The sequence below is a fragment of the Berghia stephanieae genome, chromosome 9 (assembly GCF_034508935.2).
Source record: "Berghia stephanieae isolate SIO BIC M18660-M18661 chromosome 9, UCSD_Bste_1.3, whole genome shotgun sequence".
Classification (NCBI taxonomy): domain Eukaryota; kingdom Metazoa; phylum Mollusca; class Gastropoda; order Nudibranchia; family Aeolidiidae; genus Berghia; species Berghia stephanieae.
In genome coordinates this window covers 7034406-7054296 of record NC_088368.1, presented here as the reverse complement: position 1 = coordinate 7054296, position 19891 = coordinate 7034406, and the positions used below count along the sequence as shown (strand labels likewise).

The following is a 19891-nucleotide window of genomic DNA, read 5'->3' as shown; positions in this document are numbered from 1 at the left end:
GACATAGCAAGCGACCTCCCTGGACACTGTGAGAGTTCGAAAAAAACAACCCAGTAAAACAAGTTGGAAAACATATAGGGGGATAGAAAACACAGCAAGTGACCTTCCTGCTCACGAGGAGGTCAAAAACATCACTCAGGAAAGCAAGTTGGAAAACAGATATTGGGAGATAGAAATAGAAAACACAGCAAGCGACCTCCCTGCCCAATGTGAGAGGTCAAAAATACCAGCCAGGAAAGCAAGTTGGAAAACAGAAAGGGGATAGAAATAGAAAACAAGCGATCTTCCTGTCCACTAAAGGGAGGCCCAGATGATAATCATTAAATCTGGGCCAGTGGGTCATAATATAAATAATAATTTTCATTTTGTGTACATGGATTGTTTTTCATCTGTATATTTATTTCACATCATATTATGATCATTATATATACAATTACAATTCAATCAACATAATATTAACAATTGAATAAACATAACACCTTTTACGCTTGGGACCATTGACGTCAGCTTTTTTCAGCTGATCTTTTGACCACCACCCCCTATCCCTTGCCTTTTTCACCCTGGGTCAGGGTATAGGCCACAGACAAACAGTTTCCAACCTTCTCTGTCCTCAGCTACCTTTTTTTATCTCATTCTATGGCATTTATTATTGTGTCAGGGATGACCAGTTGTTGGAAGTTTATTTTCAATTTCAAGTCAAAACGTCTGGGTTTTTCATCTTAGTTTTCACTTGAGACAAACCCTAAAAAGTTTCCTCAATAAATGAATAAAGTATAGAAGGAATTTTATCTTACGAGATTCTATTCATTACATGAACTGCTCATTTTTCCTGCCACAGACATATATATTTATACAGAGGCTTTAGTGTATAGGATTCCGATGGTTCAATTGGGAGATCAGTTGCTTAATAGCAAATGGGACCTGGATCAATCCTAGGGGAAGATGAGATTTTTTTTTTTTTTTTTTTATGAACCACCATCCCCTGTTCACCCAGCATTGACTGGGTAGATGGGTCTGTTACTGTTAAGATATATCCCTATATTATGCCATATTTTTAGATAAAAAGTACCCGCAATGGACTAGCATCTTATCCTAAGGATTGCAAATAATTGAAGATGTCCGTTCCTCTTACAGAAACCAGATAAGCTGCGGCTCCAGAAGCCGTATGGCCAGACCCGCCTATTACTACGAAAATTTAGTAAAATTAAGAAATTTCAGTTCAAATTTCAAAACTTCATGCGCATCTCTTAGTCATTAAAACTTATTGAAAATTAAAGCTGATGCCGAATACATGATTTTAAGGTTTTTTAAAGTGTTATTTAATCATTGTGAAGGTAAATTAATGATCTATATGTTAACTTTAGCTACTATTATTTTTATCTCCTAAAAATTATGTTTTTTAAAATTTTCAAATAGGCAAGCGTGTTTATGGCTCTGACTCCTTTTACTTTTACAGTAAAAGGTGAAAGAACTAATACCTACTTATAAAAAAAAAAAAGACCTGCAGAGAAAATTGTAGACATTACATTTTTTTTTTAAATAAAAAAAATTGAGCTTTATATAGTGCAATATCCACTAAATGTACTCAAAGCGCTTTACAAGGGGTCCCTTGTCAACAGCAACATTTAACATGTAGGACGTGACCACCTGAGTACGGTGAGAGAATGTGAGTGAAGAGCCTTTTCCAAGGACTCAACTATGCGCCGAGTGCGAGGCTCGAACCCAGGACCTTCCGATCCGAAAGCGAGTGTCATAACACTAGACCACATAGACGCAGATTCAACTAACCCAAATAGAAATTTAGAAGTTACGTTTTAGTTTTTAAAATGGAATATTTGTAATATCTGAACGGCCATTTCATCAATCACCTCTCTCCAAAACAAGGAAGAAAGCTGCAGAAAAAAAGCAATAACAATAAACTATTGGATAAAAGACAAAGATCCCCCCCCCCCCCCGCGCTCAAAATCACCACCAATAATAGATTTAGTTCCCTTTTAATTTCATTCCAAAATAAATGCAGAAAACGAAATATATATTTTAAAAAATAGATATAGGGGGATAGAAGACACAGCAAGTGACCTCCTGCCCACCATAGGAAGTCACCACCCAGAACAGAGCTGAGATTACTGAAAAATGCTCCAAATTCACAAAGGCAAAGTTCCCCCTTCAGATAGACTGACCCCATTTGACAGTATTCAGTATGCAAATTTTATCCCATCTCAAATTAAAGTCAGGTTAAACAGCTTTAGCATCATATCAATCAAAACTAACAGTCAAACTAGAAGTCAGCTTCCACGGCGTATCTAATAAGTTATTATGGCATCAATAAGAGGTCGACTCGAATCAAGTCACCACACAAAATTAGACCCATTAAAAAAAATAATTAATTCTGATGGTGTCAATAATATCTATTAGAATTTAGCTCCAGTCAACACTTTGTTTGATTTATGCCATAAAAGTACAGCTGCCACAGGGAAATTTTAAAAAAGGAGGAAAGCTTCCCAATAAATATCATGAAAAAATTAGGAAATTTACAGAAAATGAAAAGATACTGACATATCTGCCTATATTCAAAGTGAAACATATTTCAAATATATGTTACAGTGAATGAGAGTCGGATGGTGAAAAGGTTTGAACTGAGATACCGCCAAGTTTAGTTAGAAGGTCAATTTTGATAAAAAATGAGTTCTTGTCATAAATGTTTAAATCAACACTTTTTGTACATCTTCGGGAAATAACAAAGTTTAATTTCACTTCTAAATATTTTTTACGGCTCGTCAAGTTGAAAAAGTATGAAATTTGAGAAAATTTGCTGGATACCTTTCCCTTGCATCTGACCATAACTTCATGAAAAATCATCCGATTTACTTCAAATAAATATTAAAATGCTCTGGGGAGCATATTCATTCAGAAACTGCAAAAAAAAAAAATATGCAAATCCAAAATTTTCACCTTCCGACTGATTATGTCATGCACTGACCACATATCATAAACAAAGTCTCTCTGGTCAGCAGAACACAAGATTTTTAAATTCAGTAAAAAATATCAGAAAACAGTCTTTCAGCTACGCCATGGAAGGGAATTACGAGGGCTCTTTCATAATTAACCGAAAAATGCCTGTAAAATCCGCATTTTTTATGCTATCAACAAAATTCTTGCACGTGTTCATACCTTGACTCGTCCTTCATTTCTCTATGTAACAGCCAAGTCTGTCGACACACTTCTGCCAACGCCGCACCATGGAATAGATACCCTCTCGGAAGAAATTTCCGTCAAGGTTTTGTAGCCATTTCCGCATATGGTCAACAAGCTCTTCAATGACATCAAAGTGCTTTCCTGCCAGCTCACGTTTCAGTGGCCCAAAGAGGTGATAATCAGATGGTGCGAGGTCTGGACTGTGTGGTGGGTGTGGCAAAATCTCCCATCCATATTTCTCTAGCCAACCTTGCGTCACTCCTGCTGTGTGGGGTGTAGCGTTGTCGTGTTGCAAAATGACCCCGTTGGTCAACTGCCCTGGGCGCTTTCTGCGAATGGCCTCCCTAAGCTTGTCAAGAGTTTGGCAGTACTTTGCAGCATTGATTGTTTCTCCAGGTTGTAAGGTTTCGAACAGAATAACACCACGACTGTCCCAGAAAACAGTTCCCATTATTTTCTTTGCTGACCGCATGACTTTGAATTTCTTCGCGACAGGTGAGGATGGATGTTTCCATGTCATCGAATCTTGCTTTGTTTCTGGGGTGCAATGGTGCAACCAAGTCTCATCACCGGTGACTATGCTGTCAAGAAAAGTCACATCGTACCCTAGAAAGTCTCCGCCGGCGTTGGCAGTATGCTCGTGAACCCTGCGTGAGCTCTTGCTTCTTCTCAAAAGTCCCTGCAGAAGTCCAATCTTTGTTCTTTATGATTGTCTGTCAATTGCTTAGGAACCCATCTTGCGCTGACTTTTCTTTAGCCAAGTTCATCAAATACAATTCTATGGGCAGAAGTTTCCGAAATTTCAAGACTGCTTGCGATTTCATGAAGTTTCAACCTCCTGTCTTGACGAATAAGCTCATCAACTCGCTTCACATTGTCTTCTGACGTCGCAGTTATCGAACGCCCTCTCCCTTCCCTGTCTGTCAAGTCGGAATGGCCGGCTTCAAACAAATTACACCAGTGATAGACTTGTGTACGCTTATAACATGCTCACCATATACACTCTGAAGTTCTTTATGAATTTTGGTAGGATTCAGACTTTTGGCGTTCAAAAAAACGTATGACAGCTCTGATTTCCTCCTTTGACCAAGTTTCAAGGTGGGCCGCCATCTTTAAAATCGTCTAGAAATTCATTGTGCAAAATGATGCACTTCATAATTTCTGGGAATATCCGTAAGGAAATAAGGAATATCATGTCGTTTACAGAATTTTAAAATCTCCACTGGTTGCTGAGCAATGAGCATTTTTCGGTTATTTCTGAAAGAGCCCTCGTATATGTGCATGGTAGTAGGAATACCCATCAATATCCAAAAGATGAGGAGCCTGTTTAATTAATTTGGCGGAAATAGCACACAGAAAATCAAAATAGTGGAAATCCGCAAATTAGATAACATCTGGCAGCTATGTGAAAGTGAAAGAATTGAATTAGTCATGAGGTGTTGAGTTTAATCTTAAGCACACTGCACTGCATTTGAATCACAAGCTAATGCCTATCTCTTCTTTTAAGTCATTTCCTGACGAGTCTTCACATATTTTTTTTTTTAAAACCAAAAGGTCATACTACCTCTACTTTCACTTTGTTCAATGGTAGGTCAATGAATCGCTTGAACCACAAGGTAATGATTCTACTTTTCCGCCGTTCAATGATGAGTCAATTGAATCACAAGGCAATGCTTCTACGTCTTCATTGTTCAATGATTGGTCCAAAGTGTTAACGGGTAATGGCTCAGCTTTCCAACCCTTCCAGTATGTTCTACCTGGTGGTTTTTCAATACCATGGACTTTCATCATGTGTTTTTGTAACCCTTTACCTTTGGTGTATCCTTTTCCACACTCTGGGCAATTGTGAGGCTTTTCTCCTGTGTGAGTCCTCATGTGTCTGCGAAGAGCGCTGCTCTCAGGAAATGCCTTTGGACACACGGAGCATTCAAAGGGCTTTTCTCCCGTATGGGTTCTCATGTGGACTTCTAATTCAGAATTACGAGAACATGTTTTCCCACACAATGAACACTCGTATGGTTTGTTGCCGTTATGACTTTTCATATGTTCATAAAGGTAAGAACTGCATAGGAATGCCTTATTACAGACTGTACACTTGAATGGCTTTTCTCCTGTATGGCCTCGCATATGGGCTTGCAGCCGAGAAATTCTGAAAAATGCTTTCCCACAAACAGAACACTCATATGGTTTGTCATCTGTATGGATTTTCATGTGTTTTCTAAGGTAGGCTTTCTCTGTAAATGCTTTCCCACAAGTAGAACACTGAAACGGCTTTTCTCCAGTATGAACCCTTATGTGCCTTTGCAAGGCAGAACTAATGGGAAATGACTTATCACAGCGGTCGCACTTAAAAGGTTTGTCGCTGACATGGATTCTCTTATGTCCTTGCAGGTGGGCTTTACGACTAAACGTCCTACCACAAACATTACACTCAAACGGTTTCTCGCCAGTGTGGACTCGGAGATGCACTTTCAAATCTGAGCGTTGGGTAAACTGCTTGCCACAAGTGGAGCATTCAAACGGTTTCTCCCCAGTGTGTATTTTAATGTGTACGTTCAAGGACGATACGTGAGGAAATGCCTTCCCACACGTTTCACACTTGAATGGTTTGTCTCCATCATGGGTTTTCATGTGCGATTGAAGGTGCGCCTTACGGGTAAATGCACTGCCGCATTCAGAACACACAAAAGGTCGTTCCCCGGTATGGAGTCTTATATGCATTTTCAGATCTGACCTCTGAGAGTATTGTTTTCCACAAGTGGAGCATTTGTAAGGTTTTTCCCCCGTGTGGATCTGCATGTGATACTTGAGGTTGGCACGAACAGAGAACTTCCATCCGCACAACGAACACTGATAATTCTTTTCACCAGTATGGATTCTCACGTGTTTTTGGAGAGAGGATGGAGTGGCAAATGTCTTTAAACAAATTGTGCATCTATTTGGGCTTGCGTCTTGGTTGTAGTTTGAGTAAAGCTGGGATGTTAGGAAATCCAACTCATCGGCTTGTTGAGGAGAGTCAGAAGGAATTTGGTCGGTGGGAAACTGAAGGGTAGGATCATTATTATCAGTGTCGTCTCCGACATTCAATCGCTCCTTTGCCAGATCGTCACATCCATGTATGTCATCATCTGAAATTTAGAGGAGAAACTAAATAAAAGTTTGAGTTTTAAACACATTGAAAGGAGCCATGAGTGTGATATAGTACACACATTAATTAAAGTAAACAAGCTCAAGGGACATAACCCAAGATCTTGAACAATTATTGAACTACATCCCTTTTTGTAGCAATGACTATGAAAAATGTTTTTTTCTCTTTTTGAGGAAACTTTTCGTCTAAAATCAAAGCCCTATCTCCACTGAGTAAAAATGTTTTTGAATTTTGAAAATCCATTCATAAATAAAAAAGTTATGCAGTTTCAAAGGTGTCATTAATTTGGATGACCCGCAAAGAGGAAAAAAACGCGAAAATATGGGACGCTTTTTCGGCATTTTTTTTTACCTTTGGTTGTATCTTGCGTAATAAGTGGATTAAAAGATTGAAACTTGAAGAGCAAATTAGGATGGTGTTTTGTAAAATACGGGAAAAGTACTCGTCATGTTCATATGAAATTTTACAACCAAAAAGAAGAAATGTTCATGTATTACCTTGTCAGAGACAAAACCTCCATGCCCGGTAGTTTAAGAAATATTTTACTCCAAAGAGTAAAAATCTATTTTTAACGGTCTTCTGGTAATCGCACGAGTTTTGTCGCTTGACATAATCTAAAATGACCTTTTTTCTAACTGTGTGACAACTTTCAGTCATATTCATCGATAAACAGCGTCGTAATTAATTTTTTAAAATAACATATACAAAACGGCTTCGTCCCATATTTTGACGCGAATTCGGGCACTTCGTGAGCGAAAAAGAGGCCCAAAGATTTGTGCGGGATAGTCATTGCTACTTTTTGACATCAATTGAAAAAAATCTATGTGACATTTTCTCGAAAAAACCCCCAAAAATTCGGAATTTCAAGTAAATAGACAGCATCAACACAAAATACAGGATTTTATAAATACTTCTGAATTGTCACTCTTATTTTTCTTGTGATGCATGTCTTTCAATAATTTCATAATTTGAGAGAAAATGATATAAATCTTGTCTTTTTTATTATTTCTCAAACAAATTAAAATTTCCTTTACAGGAAAATGATCTTGAAAAGAAACAACAAAACAACAAAACAACTCTTTGATCTCTCTCTCTCTCTCTCTCTCTCTCTCTCAATTTTCTGAGAATAAAAAACAAACGAAGCGTTTATCCTCTATAAATTTCCATACCATTCTCAAATTCGTCGCCCTCAAAAGAGATCCCAGGCTGTGACTCTAGTCCACATGTGCTGGTGGGTTTATCAGTATCAGAAATCATCTGGGAACTCTCATCATCTGTGTAGTCATTATCTGAATCCTGAAAGGAAAACCAAAATCAATTGCTGATGGTGATAAAAATTTAAAAAGGAGAGGAACATTATGAACAATTGCCTAAAAAGCCCCCATTTTTTACAGCATTAATTGAGATAATAAAGAGTCATTGATACTCCAGCTAATTTCTGAAGAGTGAGAAACTACCTGTATGCTCCACCACATATCACATCTCTCTGACATGGCGGTGTTTTGCAACAACAACAAAAAAAAAAAATCCCAAAGCTTGCAAGCTAAAAACAGCAAAAGTTGCAAAATAATTGCAAAAATTTGAAATTACTTTTCCTAAAAACCCATAATTAGTTAATTAACGAGAGAGGCATGTTTGTTTTTAAGGGCTTCACGTCGCTTGCAACAAATGGAAGGTCATATCAGAGCCAGTAAAATGGAAGAAAATGAGACACTTTCACGTTCTATACGAGCTATCAAATTAAAAGAAAAAAAAAATTACTACTGTTTTTCGCCTTTTAAAAAAATTATTATTGTTTTTTTTTGTTGTTTTTTTTTTTTGGGTGCGATATCTCGAAAATATGCAAAACTTTGCCCAAAAATTGCAGATTTTGCGCAATGAAAATCAGTGATTTTTTTAGATTTGTTGCAGCCTGCAAAAAAACTCTCTCACTGCCAATACATTGATTGGTAGGAGGGGGTGGGGGGGATAATTTTTTTTAAACGGAAGAAACTTCTTTGACTCCACTCCAAAATACATTGATTGGTAGGAGGTGGCGGGGGGGATGATTTTTTAAAATGGAATAAACTTCTTTGACTCCACTCCAAAATAGCGAATTTCCTTGGATCCGAGAAAAAGAAACCGTACTGCAAAATAAGACGTACTGGTTATAGCCTCTATGACAGGCACAATAGATAACAGTTGCTGTGTAAGAACTTGAGCAAGAGAAGGGACTCACATCATAGTTAAGTACAGAATTGATTCAAAACAAAATTTAGACAACAAAATTTGCCATTTTCTAAATATTTTGAAAGACTTAACAAATCAAGATAGAAAAAATAATTAGCCACAAATTCTGTTTCAGCACAACAATGACCACAAACTTGGTTTCATTATTTTGTTTTAGAGGTTCTACAACAATTGAGGCACTTTTAAAATAAAAAAAATTATTTTAATTGATTAAAAAAATTTCCTTTCTAATCCCCAAAGGTAAATTTGTCTTTAAGGCTCATTCCAGGGAAAGACTGGAATAACCTAGGCATTCGCCGCAGTGCAGCGTTGTAAAGTGATCTAGGGGGAGGGGACTTGATTAATGTCACACAGCACTGACAGGAGTCAACTGCTGTGCCTTCTGGAAAGGAAGCCAAGACAATACTGTTGTCCTGCTGCTTTTCGGCCATACAGGTTATTAACACAAGAGACACAATTAATGAGAAAGAGTAACCTGACATGGCGGTTTTTTTTCAAAAATAAATCCCAAAATTTTGTAAGCAAAATCCCAAATTTTGCAAGTTAAAAACTGCAAAATTTGCAAAAAATGTGCAAAATTTGCGATTTATTTTCCTAAAAACCCATAATTAGTTTATGAAAGAGAAAGGTATTTGTTTCTTTTTAAGGGTTTCATGGCGTTTGCAGCAAATGTAAGGTCATATTAGCGCCAGTAAAAGGAAGAAAGTGTGATAAGCAAAAAAGAAACTACTTTTGATTAATTATCTTTCACGTTCTACACGAGCTATCAATATTATTTCTTTTTTTAAAATAAAATATTGGGTTTTTCTGGGGGGTCTTTTATTGTTTGTTTTTCTTTGCAACATCTCGAAAATTTGAAAAAAATTGCAGATTTTGCAGCCACAATACAAATCATTGATATTTTGCAATTTTTTTCAGCCGCAAGCGATGCAGAAACTACCATGCCAGAGTAACTGGTAAATGTTTAAATTGCAAATATCAACAGATCATTGGCAAAACTGGAAAAAAATTAAAGACTATACTTTGCGAGAAATAGAACTCTTACAAATACAGCTAGAATCCTAGAAATCATTGACGATCAACAACCCTTGTATGTTGAGCTTGTCAACATTTTATTGATTCCTCTCTCTAAATGTAATGAAGAACATCACATTTAATTAGACAACAACAGAAATGAACGACATTATTGTGATAAATAAAACAAAATGGATCTCACCCACTGTTTTTAAAAGCAGAAATACGGGAGTCCCAATAGTTCAGTTGGTAGAGCACTCACTTCACAAGCAAAGGGACCAAGAACAAGCCCGGGTGTAGTCGAGATATTTTTCTTACCCCTCTGTCCACCCAGCAGTGATTGGGTAGATGGATCTGTTAGATCTTGTGAAATGTACTTTGAAGGACTAGCATCCTATCCAAAGGATAGCAAGTACTGTCCATTTCACACTATAGAGACTGTGATAAACTTTGGCTCCATGGACCTAAGGACTACTTAACAGAAATACAAAGAAAGGTCCAGTAGTATACATTTGTCATTGAGTTATGCTCAAGTAATTTTCCCTAGTTTTGAGAAAAAAAGTAAAAAATAAAATAAAATAGTCAATGTTGTGAGCCAAAATATAAGTTATAATACCGTGTGTAATTAAAAAACCTATTTTAACAACAACATACAAATCTTGTATCGAGGATTGTGGTCAGGATATTCTCTACATTTTGTTTTCAATTCACTTTTACATCATGGCACAATACTGTAAGGCTAAAGTTCCAATGGTTGTTAGTTCGGATAAAAGTCAATTCACTTTTGGCTTTTATCTGACTTTGGCAAAAAGCATACCTCATTTATTACCTTTGATTGTTTCCCCTGCGATGACTCCCCATCACTAACAGATTCAATATTTTCATCATCATCATTGGATAATGGGCTACCATTATCATTACCAGGATAGTCATCAAAATATTTGTCCTCCATTGCCGTATCTTCTTCTGTATCTGAGTTGTCACCTGCCATTAACGGAGGGGAAGTCCTTCTGAAAGAATCAGATTCGTTTCCTAGAATTTTCCCCCCTGAACTTGAAGAGGCACCAGTAAAAGACATGTTTGTCGTCTTTGACTTTGACAATCTTTCAAACTCCACAACGCCACTTAAGAGGGTTGTCAACCCTAACTACATCATTTTCCAAATCCAAAGTTATCCAAGATCTGAAAGATGAGAAAATAAAATCAGTGACAAATCTATATCATTTAATAATATAACGTAGCAAGAAATTCAGGCAGATCAAAAAAAGAAGGTCAACAGAGAAGAACCTCTCTTGAATAAATTTTTTTTGGTCTTTTAACTTCTTGAATACTGTCGGAGCTTGACCTGATTTCTAGGTGAATTTCTACTTAATTTTTTCTCAAATGCTAGCACGGATGCTCAACCCCTGATTTTCTGGTATTTACAGGTGTGTGCTATGACACAATGATACCCAAGGCACCCAAAACGTTGACCGAAATTTCCTTTTTTCTTTTCTAAATTGAATTTTAAAGAAACATTTCAAAATACACTTTTTTCTCATATTTACTTCAGGGTTTTAAAAAAAAATATTTTCACACAATCAAAATACCACGTACATTAAAAAAAAATAGTTTTCTCAAAGCAGCCAAAAATCTAGGATTTTCTGCAGAAGATAAGCAAAATATAGTTTGATTGATCGAAGTAATCAAATAAAATTGGTCTGTCTCTCATTCCGTCTACTCTCTCTCTATTTATTAATCATAACCCCATGTTGCAACGTCAAAATATTGCAAAAACTATATAATTACCCCAAAAGCAAGGAATGGTTATGATACAATAAAGTAAAGTCAAACGAGATGGGACAGTATATTTGCATCAGAAAGATAGGAAAGAAAAACAAAAAACTGACGTCATAACAAATGACCTTCTATGAGGAAATGTCAAGTGAATACAATTTATACATAACAAATAGGCAATTCGGACTCGAGTCTGAATAGTCTCCCGTGGAAGTATAGTTTGTTGTCTTATTTTTTAATATTTTAATTATATTTATAATTACATAAAATTAATGCAAATCAAAATTACGATTTTAGTAACTATCAACAGGTAGTCTAGACCTGCTTTATTTGATGAGAAAGACAAAATCATAAATCAATTTGGAAGTCCAGATAGAAATTAAAAAGAAAATAGTTAAAACTTGTCAAAAGTAACAAAAGTCAGTCAAAGTAACCGTGGTCTAAAGGAAAAGCTTTCCTTACAACATAACATGATGTCCAACTAAAATCAGGACAAAAATAAATAATTTAAAAATTACATGTTCTCCCGCAGTGGCTATTTTTACAGTCCCGTAAAGATGGTTCTCGGGGCTATTTTTACAGTCCCGTAAAGATGGTTCTTGGGGCTATTTTTACAGTCCCGTAAAGACGGTTCTGGTGGCTATTTTTACGGCGTTGCGGTAATAGATTTATAAATAGTAACAGATTGGCTGAGTAGACACCATTGGCTCTAAAACTCTCACTCACTTCGTTCAGGTGCGGCAAGTTAGCATCCTCTCTCTCTCTCTCTTTTTTCATTCTTTCTCTATGTCTTTCTTTCTTTCTCTTTCTCTCTCTTCTCTCTTTCTTTTTACTTTCTCTTTTTTTCTATCTCTCTCCCTCTTTCTTTCTTTCATTCTTTCCCAATCTCTTTCTTTCTCTATTTCTCCCTCTCTCTCTCTCTCTCTCTCTCTCTCTCTCTCTCTCTCTCCCGGTCTTTCTTTGTTTCTCTCTCTCTCACTCTTTCATTCTTTCTCTATCCCTTTCTTTCTTTCTTTCCCTATCTCTCATTTTCTCTCTCTCTCTCCCTCTCTCTTTCTTTCATTCTTTCCCAATCTCTTTCTTTCTCTCTCTCTCTCTCTCTCTCTCTCTGCATCACCCTTGAATCGTATACCTATGATGTTCGCATGGGTGTACGATCCGATAGTGATGTCGTTTCTTCTTCTCTTTACTAGCCTATCCTGCTTCTTTGGTTTGTGATTGTATTTTTGACAGGGGATATTTTTTTTTCTGTAAATCTTCTGCCTGTTTGTTCTTGATTATTTATAATTTAGCTTATGATATCTTTAGGTTATGATTTTGATTTACATTTGTACTATTTTTGTTAGATTGCTTGTTTTTTTGTTTCAGCGGTCTCTCATATAACCTCAATTGTGTTGGAAGAGACCTAAAGCAACAAACAAACAAAAAAATCTCTCTCTCTCTCTCTCTCTCTCCCGGTCTTTCTTTGTTTCTCTCTCTCTCTCTCACTCTTTCTTTCATTCTTTCTCTATCCCTTTCTTTCTTTCTTTCCCTATCTCTCATTTTCTCTCTCTCTCTCTCCCTCTCTCTTTCTTTCATTCTTTCCCAATCTCTTTCTTTCTCTCTCTCTCTCTCTCTCTCTCTCTCTCTCTTTTTTTTTTCCTTTCTCTTTTTCTCTATCTATCTCTTTCCCTAGTGGTACCTCAAAGCCTAGGCAGAGGGGTCTCACCACAAGGTGAACACCGCTTTGGCGGAGAACAATAAAACAACCTCCTAACTGGGAAGGGAGGAGCAATACAGCGACCACTCTTGTCTGGTCGGAACAAACACTGGGTCAATCGGTAAAGGAGTAGGAGCAACGCGATGGTGGGACCAAAGTAAAATGCCCTCTCCACCTCGGCGCCCCAATGAGGATCAGTCTTGGGCACCTCTATTCTTTTGGATCATGACCGACCATGGTAGAGAATCATCATCATTATTTACTTTCTTTTTAAAAAAAATATTATTCAAAAGAACAATATTTAAGCATGAGGTGTTTCGCAATGTGCATCTTTACCATGGACATCCACATTGGGGGGGGGGGGGGGGGGGGGGGGGGGGGGGGGGGGGGTAGTCATTTGTCCACAATATGGTTGGGAGGTTGGGGGGGGGGGGGGGGGGTTCTAAAATTATGGTCAAAATGTGTCCAATTGGTTTGTGAACGGCCTCTTTTCTGAAATTGGATTCAAACCCACTCTCACGTGAGAAGACTGCACCCTGAATGTTAGTCGTCTACGTCTTTTAAAATTGTATAAACCGTTAGTCCTTCCTGACTGGTTATACTGGTAAAGTATAAACAAAAGCCAACCTGTAAAGTATTATATCTTGAGGGGTGTCGACTCAAGCAGGAACTAAATATACTTTCAGTGTTTGATAATAGATCTATATTATGTATGTTTGACAGAAAAAAAAAATCAAGACATACAACCTAACCTGCCCACTGATGATAGAAAACGGGCTGTTCTGTACTGCAAACATAACTTATGCAAAAAAAAAAAAAAATATATATATGTAATAAAAATGACAGTAACCGTAAAAATCGCTAAGAGAATTGACTTTACATTAATTGTTTGTTAATTTTAGTTTTAGCTTTAGATCTAAATATGTTAAATGAAATTAAATTTGCTTTCATTCACCGCCTCTAGATCTGTACATCTAAATATCGGGAGAAATGATATGTGAAGTTTTGTGAATACTGCAAAAAGATGATAATCTATAACTATGCGGATAATTGAACAGAATCGCATCAACGCCGTAAAAATAGCCATGAGAACCGTCTTTACGGGACTGTAAAAATAGCCCCGAGAACCATCTTTATGGGACTGTAAAAATAGCCCCGAGAACCATCTTTACGGGACTGTAAAAATAGCCCCGAGAACCATCTTTACGGGACTGTAAAAATAGCCACTGCGTGAGACAGGCAACAATCCTTCTACAGTCCAAAGTAGGGATATGAGCTGAGTCAGTGTGATATGGGCAAAACAAAATTCTTTTAAACTCTTTTTCTATTTCTTTATTAGTTCCACCCTCTGCCTACTGCCCACATTGTGTCGTCCTCCCCTCTGCATGCGCACGCACATTGGAGTTTGAGACCGAATAGCCACGGGAGACTATTCAGACGAGTCTGAATTGTCACTTCGTAACAAAAAAATACTAATTGAAAGAGATGCTATCCTGAGGAGCTTACGGAATATCTCCCAAGAAGGAGAGAGAGAGAGGGGGGGGGGGGATCCTAAGACAGAAAGAAAGAGGAAAGAGAGAGAGAGAGAGAGGGGGGGGGGTGAAGGAAGGAACTTGGAGTCAGAGGACCAGAGTCCTCACACACACACACACACACACACAGAGAGAGAGAGAGAGAGAGGGAGTAACAACAGTAACAAAGAGCCCTCCCCAGTGAGAGAAAGAGAGACAGATAGAGAGAGAGAAAGAAAGAGAGAGAGGGAGTAGGAACGTATTTATTGTTGTGTTTCAGTGTGTTCCAGTTTGTTGTTGTTTGGCGATTAAGTTGTTGTGAATTGTTCTCATGCTGGGTAAACTTGGGTGTCAGTGTCATGGCCATGATGAGTTCCATTCATTCACTGTTGTGTTGTTTCTTCCCGTGAGTTTGTGACGTCACAATGTCACAATGGGTATAAAAAACGGGGTTGCATTCATTTCCGAAGCTCTTTTTACTACGAAACGCATAATGGATATTTGATTGAAATGATCAAGTCAAGTGTTGACTCTGTTTCTTTTACCGGACGAACATACCCGGACTAATCGCGTCTACCCACTCATGTGGAGATAGGTACACGCCTTGTGCATATTATTTATTTATTTAGTTTCTCATCGTGACTGAGATTTAAAAATCTATTCACGACAAGAGAGAGAGAGAGAGAGAGAGAGAGAGAGAGAGAGAGAGAGAGAGAGAGAGAGAGAGAGAGAGAGAGATTTACTATCGATTGGTACCCGATGTCCTCTTGTTGTTGCATTCGGTTTACACAGACACGCGTTGATTTCGTACCCAGGGCTTATTTTATATCTCAAATCAAATAAATTGCTTCAGATAAATAAATATTCTGTTTTCCTCACAGTCGTAAATTCCACTCTAAACAACTGCAATGACTGCAATGGCCGACCAGTAACTTCCGTGAAGTTTCTTGGTAATGTTGGGAGACCCGTTTGATTTGATTCCAGGTCACCCAGGTCACGCTTGTATCGTTCAGTCGCGGATTGTTATTTTGATTACAATCAATTTCTCAAAATGTAAATGAACCACCTTCCGTTATAAACATTGGGGAACAATTCTACGATAAGTGAGCAAAAATATAGATAGTATGCACTTGGCCAAGAAGCTCACAACATTGCTATCCGGAACTATAACGGACCAACACACAATCTATGGTATAACCTTGAACGTTTAGTGAAAATTATTCATAAATACGGATTGCAAAAAGCAATAACAAAGACACGATGACGTCAACTTCATACTATCTATAGATAGAATGAATATGATGTCACTCAGGTCTTTGTTATTGGTTTTTTATTTTTTTTTAATTTTTTATTTATTTATTTATTTTTTTTTTTTTGCTATCCACGTTTATAAGTAATTCTCACTAAACTCTTTTATCCAGACTTTAAACGTTCATGGTTACACAGAGTTTTGTGTGTTGGCCCGTTATACTTTCGGATGGCAATGTTGTGAGCTTCTAAGCCAAAGCGCATACTATCTATTTCATTGCATTTGAATATAATAATTTGATTTATTCCCTTGATCTCTGGGAGAATGATAATCCCAAAGACCCACACACTATGAGACAGATGTCTCAGCACAGTAACTTATTCTTTAAAAATTTTGAAAGATTTGTTAGCTTAACCCTAGGCAGCCGAGGTATACAATATATAGATAGAATGCGCTTGGCCAAGGAGTTCACAACATTGACATCCGGAAGTATAACGGACCAACACACAAACTCTGTGTAACCATGAACTTTTATAGTCTGGTTAATACAGTTTAGTGAGAACAACTCACAAACGCGGATGGCAAAAACAATAACAAAGGCCTGAGTGACGTCCTCTGCATACTATCTATGCAATATATAGATTATAAATAGCAGTGAACCCTTATATTTGTTTTTATTACACACGATTCATTCTTATGATAATGCGCCTCTTCCCCACCTCTCCATCCTGGAGAATATTATAGATAGAATGCGCTTGGCCAAGGAGTTCACAACATTGCCATCCGGAAGTATAACGGACCAACACACAAACTCTGTGTAACCATGAACTTTTATAGTCTTGTTAATACAGTTTAGTGAGAACAACTCACAAACGCGGATGGCAAAAACAATAACAAAGGCCCGAGTGACGTCATCTACATACTATCTATAGAGGGGCAGAATCTGAGGAAATCGACGAGATTACCCACGCTAGAAATTTGCCTACCTGAATATTTGTGACGTCCCAATGTGCCAGTCGTTACGAGAAATCCTGATGTCTCTACATTCCATTTTTTTTAAATAAAAAAATATTGAGCTTTATATAGGGCAAATATCCACTAAATGTGCTCAAAGCGCTTTACAAGGGGTCCCTGGTCAACAGCAACATTTATCATGTAGGACTGGACATGACACCTGTATCGCGATACTACAATTTTCGGACAAAGACAACGCTGTCAACGGCCAGGTACTGATTTTACACCTGAGTACGCTGAGAGAATGTGAATAAAGAGCCTTTTCCAAGGACTCAACTATGCGCCGAGCGCGAGGTTTGAACCCAGGACCATCCGATCCGAAAGCGAGTGTCATACCACAAGACCACATAGCCGTAGAGGTGAGATTCATCCCGGCATAATACCGTTTTTCTACTACTACTACTACTACTACTACTACTACTACTACTACTACTACTACTACTACTACTACTACTACTACTACTACACTACTACTACTATTCTTTCTTCTCTTCTTCTCTTCTTTACTACTAATACTACTACTACACTACTACTACTACCTACTACTCTACTACTTTACACAACAACAACAACATCTACTACTACTACTACTACTACTACTACTACTACTACTTCTACTCTCCTCCCTCTCTCTCTACTACTACTACTACTACTACTACTACTACTACTACTACTACTGCTGCTACTAAGACTACTACCCCTCCTCCTCCTCCTCCTCCTCCTCCTCCTACTACTACTACTACTACTACTACTACTACTACTACTACTACTACTGCTGCTACTAAGACTACTACCCCTCCTCCTCCTCCTCCTACTACTACTACTACTACACTACCTACTACTACTACTACTACTACTACTACTGTGTACTAAACTACTACTCCTCTCCTCACTCTCCTCCACTACTACTACTACTACTACTACTACTACTACTACTACTACTACTACTACTACTACTACCCATCTATTTTCTAGACCTAGTTCATTCCAACATACGAGAGCTGTCCTACAGAAAACCGGAAACGCTCATTCAAATCAAGAGTGTTTGTCCTATTGTGACAATACCATTTTCATAAAACATACATTGAAAAGTGCTTTATTTCTCAAAATAATCACCATCAGGTGCAGCGTGGCTCAGTGGTACTTTCTTTGCTTCCTACCCGTAAGGTACCGAGTTCAATCACCCGCCGCTGCGTTGTGTGGCCTTGAGCAAGTCACCTCGCCCTAGCTCACTTTGCGGCGCTGCTCTGCGGCTGACGCCTGGGTTATTTCAGTCTTCCTTTGGAATAGACCCTAAAGACAAATTTCCCCTTTGGGATGAATAAAGGGAATCTTATTTTTTTTTTTTTTTTTTTATCCCACTGAATACATTTTCCCCATCGCTTGACCTGGAAGAAAATACCTACTCTGCCTGAAGAATTTTTCGTCAAATTATGACTTCATCCAGTCTTTCACAGCTTCTTTCCGCAAGGCCATCATCGCTATATATATATGCAGAAACACAAAAGAACATTGAAGCTTTTGAAATGTAATGCTTGAGAAGGATGCAGAGAATATCGTATACCGCACACAAAACGAACGAAGAAGTGCTAAAACAAACATACCAACAAAGGAAACTAATGCCCTTAATAGTGGATCGACAACTATCCTTTTTCGGACACATAGTAAAGAAAGATAAGAATGAATACCTGGCAATTGTGGAAAAATACCTGGTAAACGCGCCCGGGGGAGACAAAGAAAAACACTCATAGACCAACTGAAGGGCTTCACCAACCTAACAATCCAAGAGCTGTTTGAAAAAGCAAGAGACAGGGAGGAATGGAGAGAGATAATTCATGCAGTATCCGAAGCCTGGACCAGGCATGGAACCTAGAAGAAGAAATATATATATATATATATATATATATATATATATATATATATATATATATAGAGAGAGAGAGAGAGAGAGAGAGAGAGAGAAAGAAGAGAGAGAGAGAGAGAGAGAGAGAGAGAGAGAGAGAGAGAGAGAGAGAGAGAGAGAAAATAAGTAGGGTGAAATATCTGTTCAATGTTACAGTTATCGTTTAACGTTATAACAAGTGTAACTAAATGACAAATTGCCATATTTATGGACAATAAAGATCTATAATTTTTTATTTTTTATTTATATTATTATTATATTTATATTATTTTATATATTTTTATTATTATTATATATTATTATTATTATTATTATTATTATTATTATTATTATTATTTTATTATTATTATTATTTATTATATTATTATTATTATTATATTATTATTATTATTATTATTATTAATTATTATTATTATTATTATTATTATTATTATTATTATTATTATTGAACGGCTTTTTAGAAGGATGGCGTTTCTTAGGTGTGTGAGGGGGGCGGGGGGGGGGGGGGTGGAGGAATGGAGTAATACCAGATTTATGTGGAGGGAAATAAGCAGTCAATACTACCCAGTGATGATGTGACCGGTAGCAGGTAACATAATAATATGATTACTATTGATGTTATGCGTTGAGGTATAATGCTCACAGCATCTACCCGCCGGATATGACGGACCAACACACAAAACCACGTGTAACGTTTAGTCTGATTAGTATAACTTAGTGAGAACTAATCCTGAGCATGGCTGTTTAAAAACATTAACAAAGAGCCGAGTGATGCTGATTTCGTTCCTTCTATACAGTCTTTCGCGTTGTACCATCGAATGTCTCCTTATCGCATTACTATTTTTAAAAAAAAAATAATTAAAAAAAAAACAAGGTGCCCGCTCACACTACGGGGCTGCGCTACGTCTAACGCCTTGGTTATTCCAGTAAGTGTTCCCTTGCAACAGACCTTAAAGACAACATTTTCCCCATGTCCTATTTTAAGAATAGCAAGCAAATTTACCTTCCAATGACGCTATTAAAAAAAAAAAAAGTCCTTCAAAGCCAACGGGCCTAATGAGGCCGGAATTTATCCCGGTTTCTATAACGTGAAACGGACAATAGCAATTGCTTGCTACCCTCTGGATATGACACTAGTCTATCGCAAAGTACT

The 19891-nt window shown here is 37.5% G+C and overlaps 1 protein-coding gene across 4 annotated transcripts; it reads right to left on the bottom strand.

Annotated features, from left to right (window-relative positions):
• Positions 1-378: 378 nt before the first annotated feature.
• LOC144979573 (uncharacterized) lies at positions 379-15556 on the bottom strand. Of its 4 annotated transcripts, none has more exons than XM_078926310.1 (4): positions 15329-15506; positions 10416-10768; positions 7513-7639; positions 379-6323 (listed from the first exon to the last, which is right to left on the bottom strand). In XM_078926310.1, exons 2-4 carry the CDS (start codon positions 10662-10664, stop codon positions 4777-4779), a joined length of 1923 nt encoding a protein of 640 aa, XP_078782436.1. In that variant the 5' UTR covers positions 10665-10768; positions 15329-15506; the 3' UTR covers positions 379-4776. The 4 variants fall into 4 exon arrangements, with proteins under 4 accessions (XP_078782436.1, XP_078782440.1, XP_078782437.1 ...); XM_078926314.1 differs by having other exon boundaries at positions 3886-6323; positions 15452-15556; XM_078926311.1 differs by having other exon boundaries at positions 3886-6323; positions 15316-15506.
• Between the last annotated feature and the right edge of the window lie 4335 nt (positions 15557-19891).

Coding starts and splice junctions, on each gene's coding strand:
- LOC144979573 (XM_078926314.1), bottom strand. CDS start 10,664: ATGTCTTTTACTGGTGCCTCTTCAAGTTCAGGGGGGAAAATTCTAGGA. Junction 7,640..10,415: donor CGCAGGGGAAACAATCAAAG/GTAATAAATGAG, acceptor TTTTCCTTTCAG/GATTCAGATAATGACTACAC. Junction 6,324..7,512: donor GGGCGACGAATTTGAGAATG/GTATGGAAATTT, acceptor TCTAAATTTCAG/ATGATGACATACATGGATGT.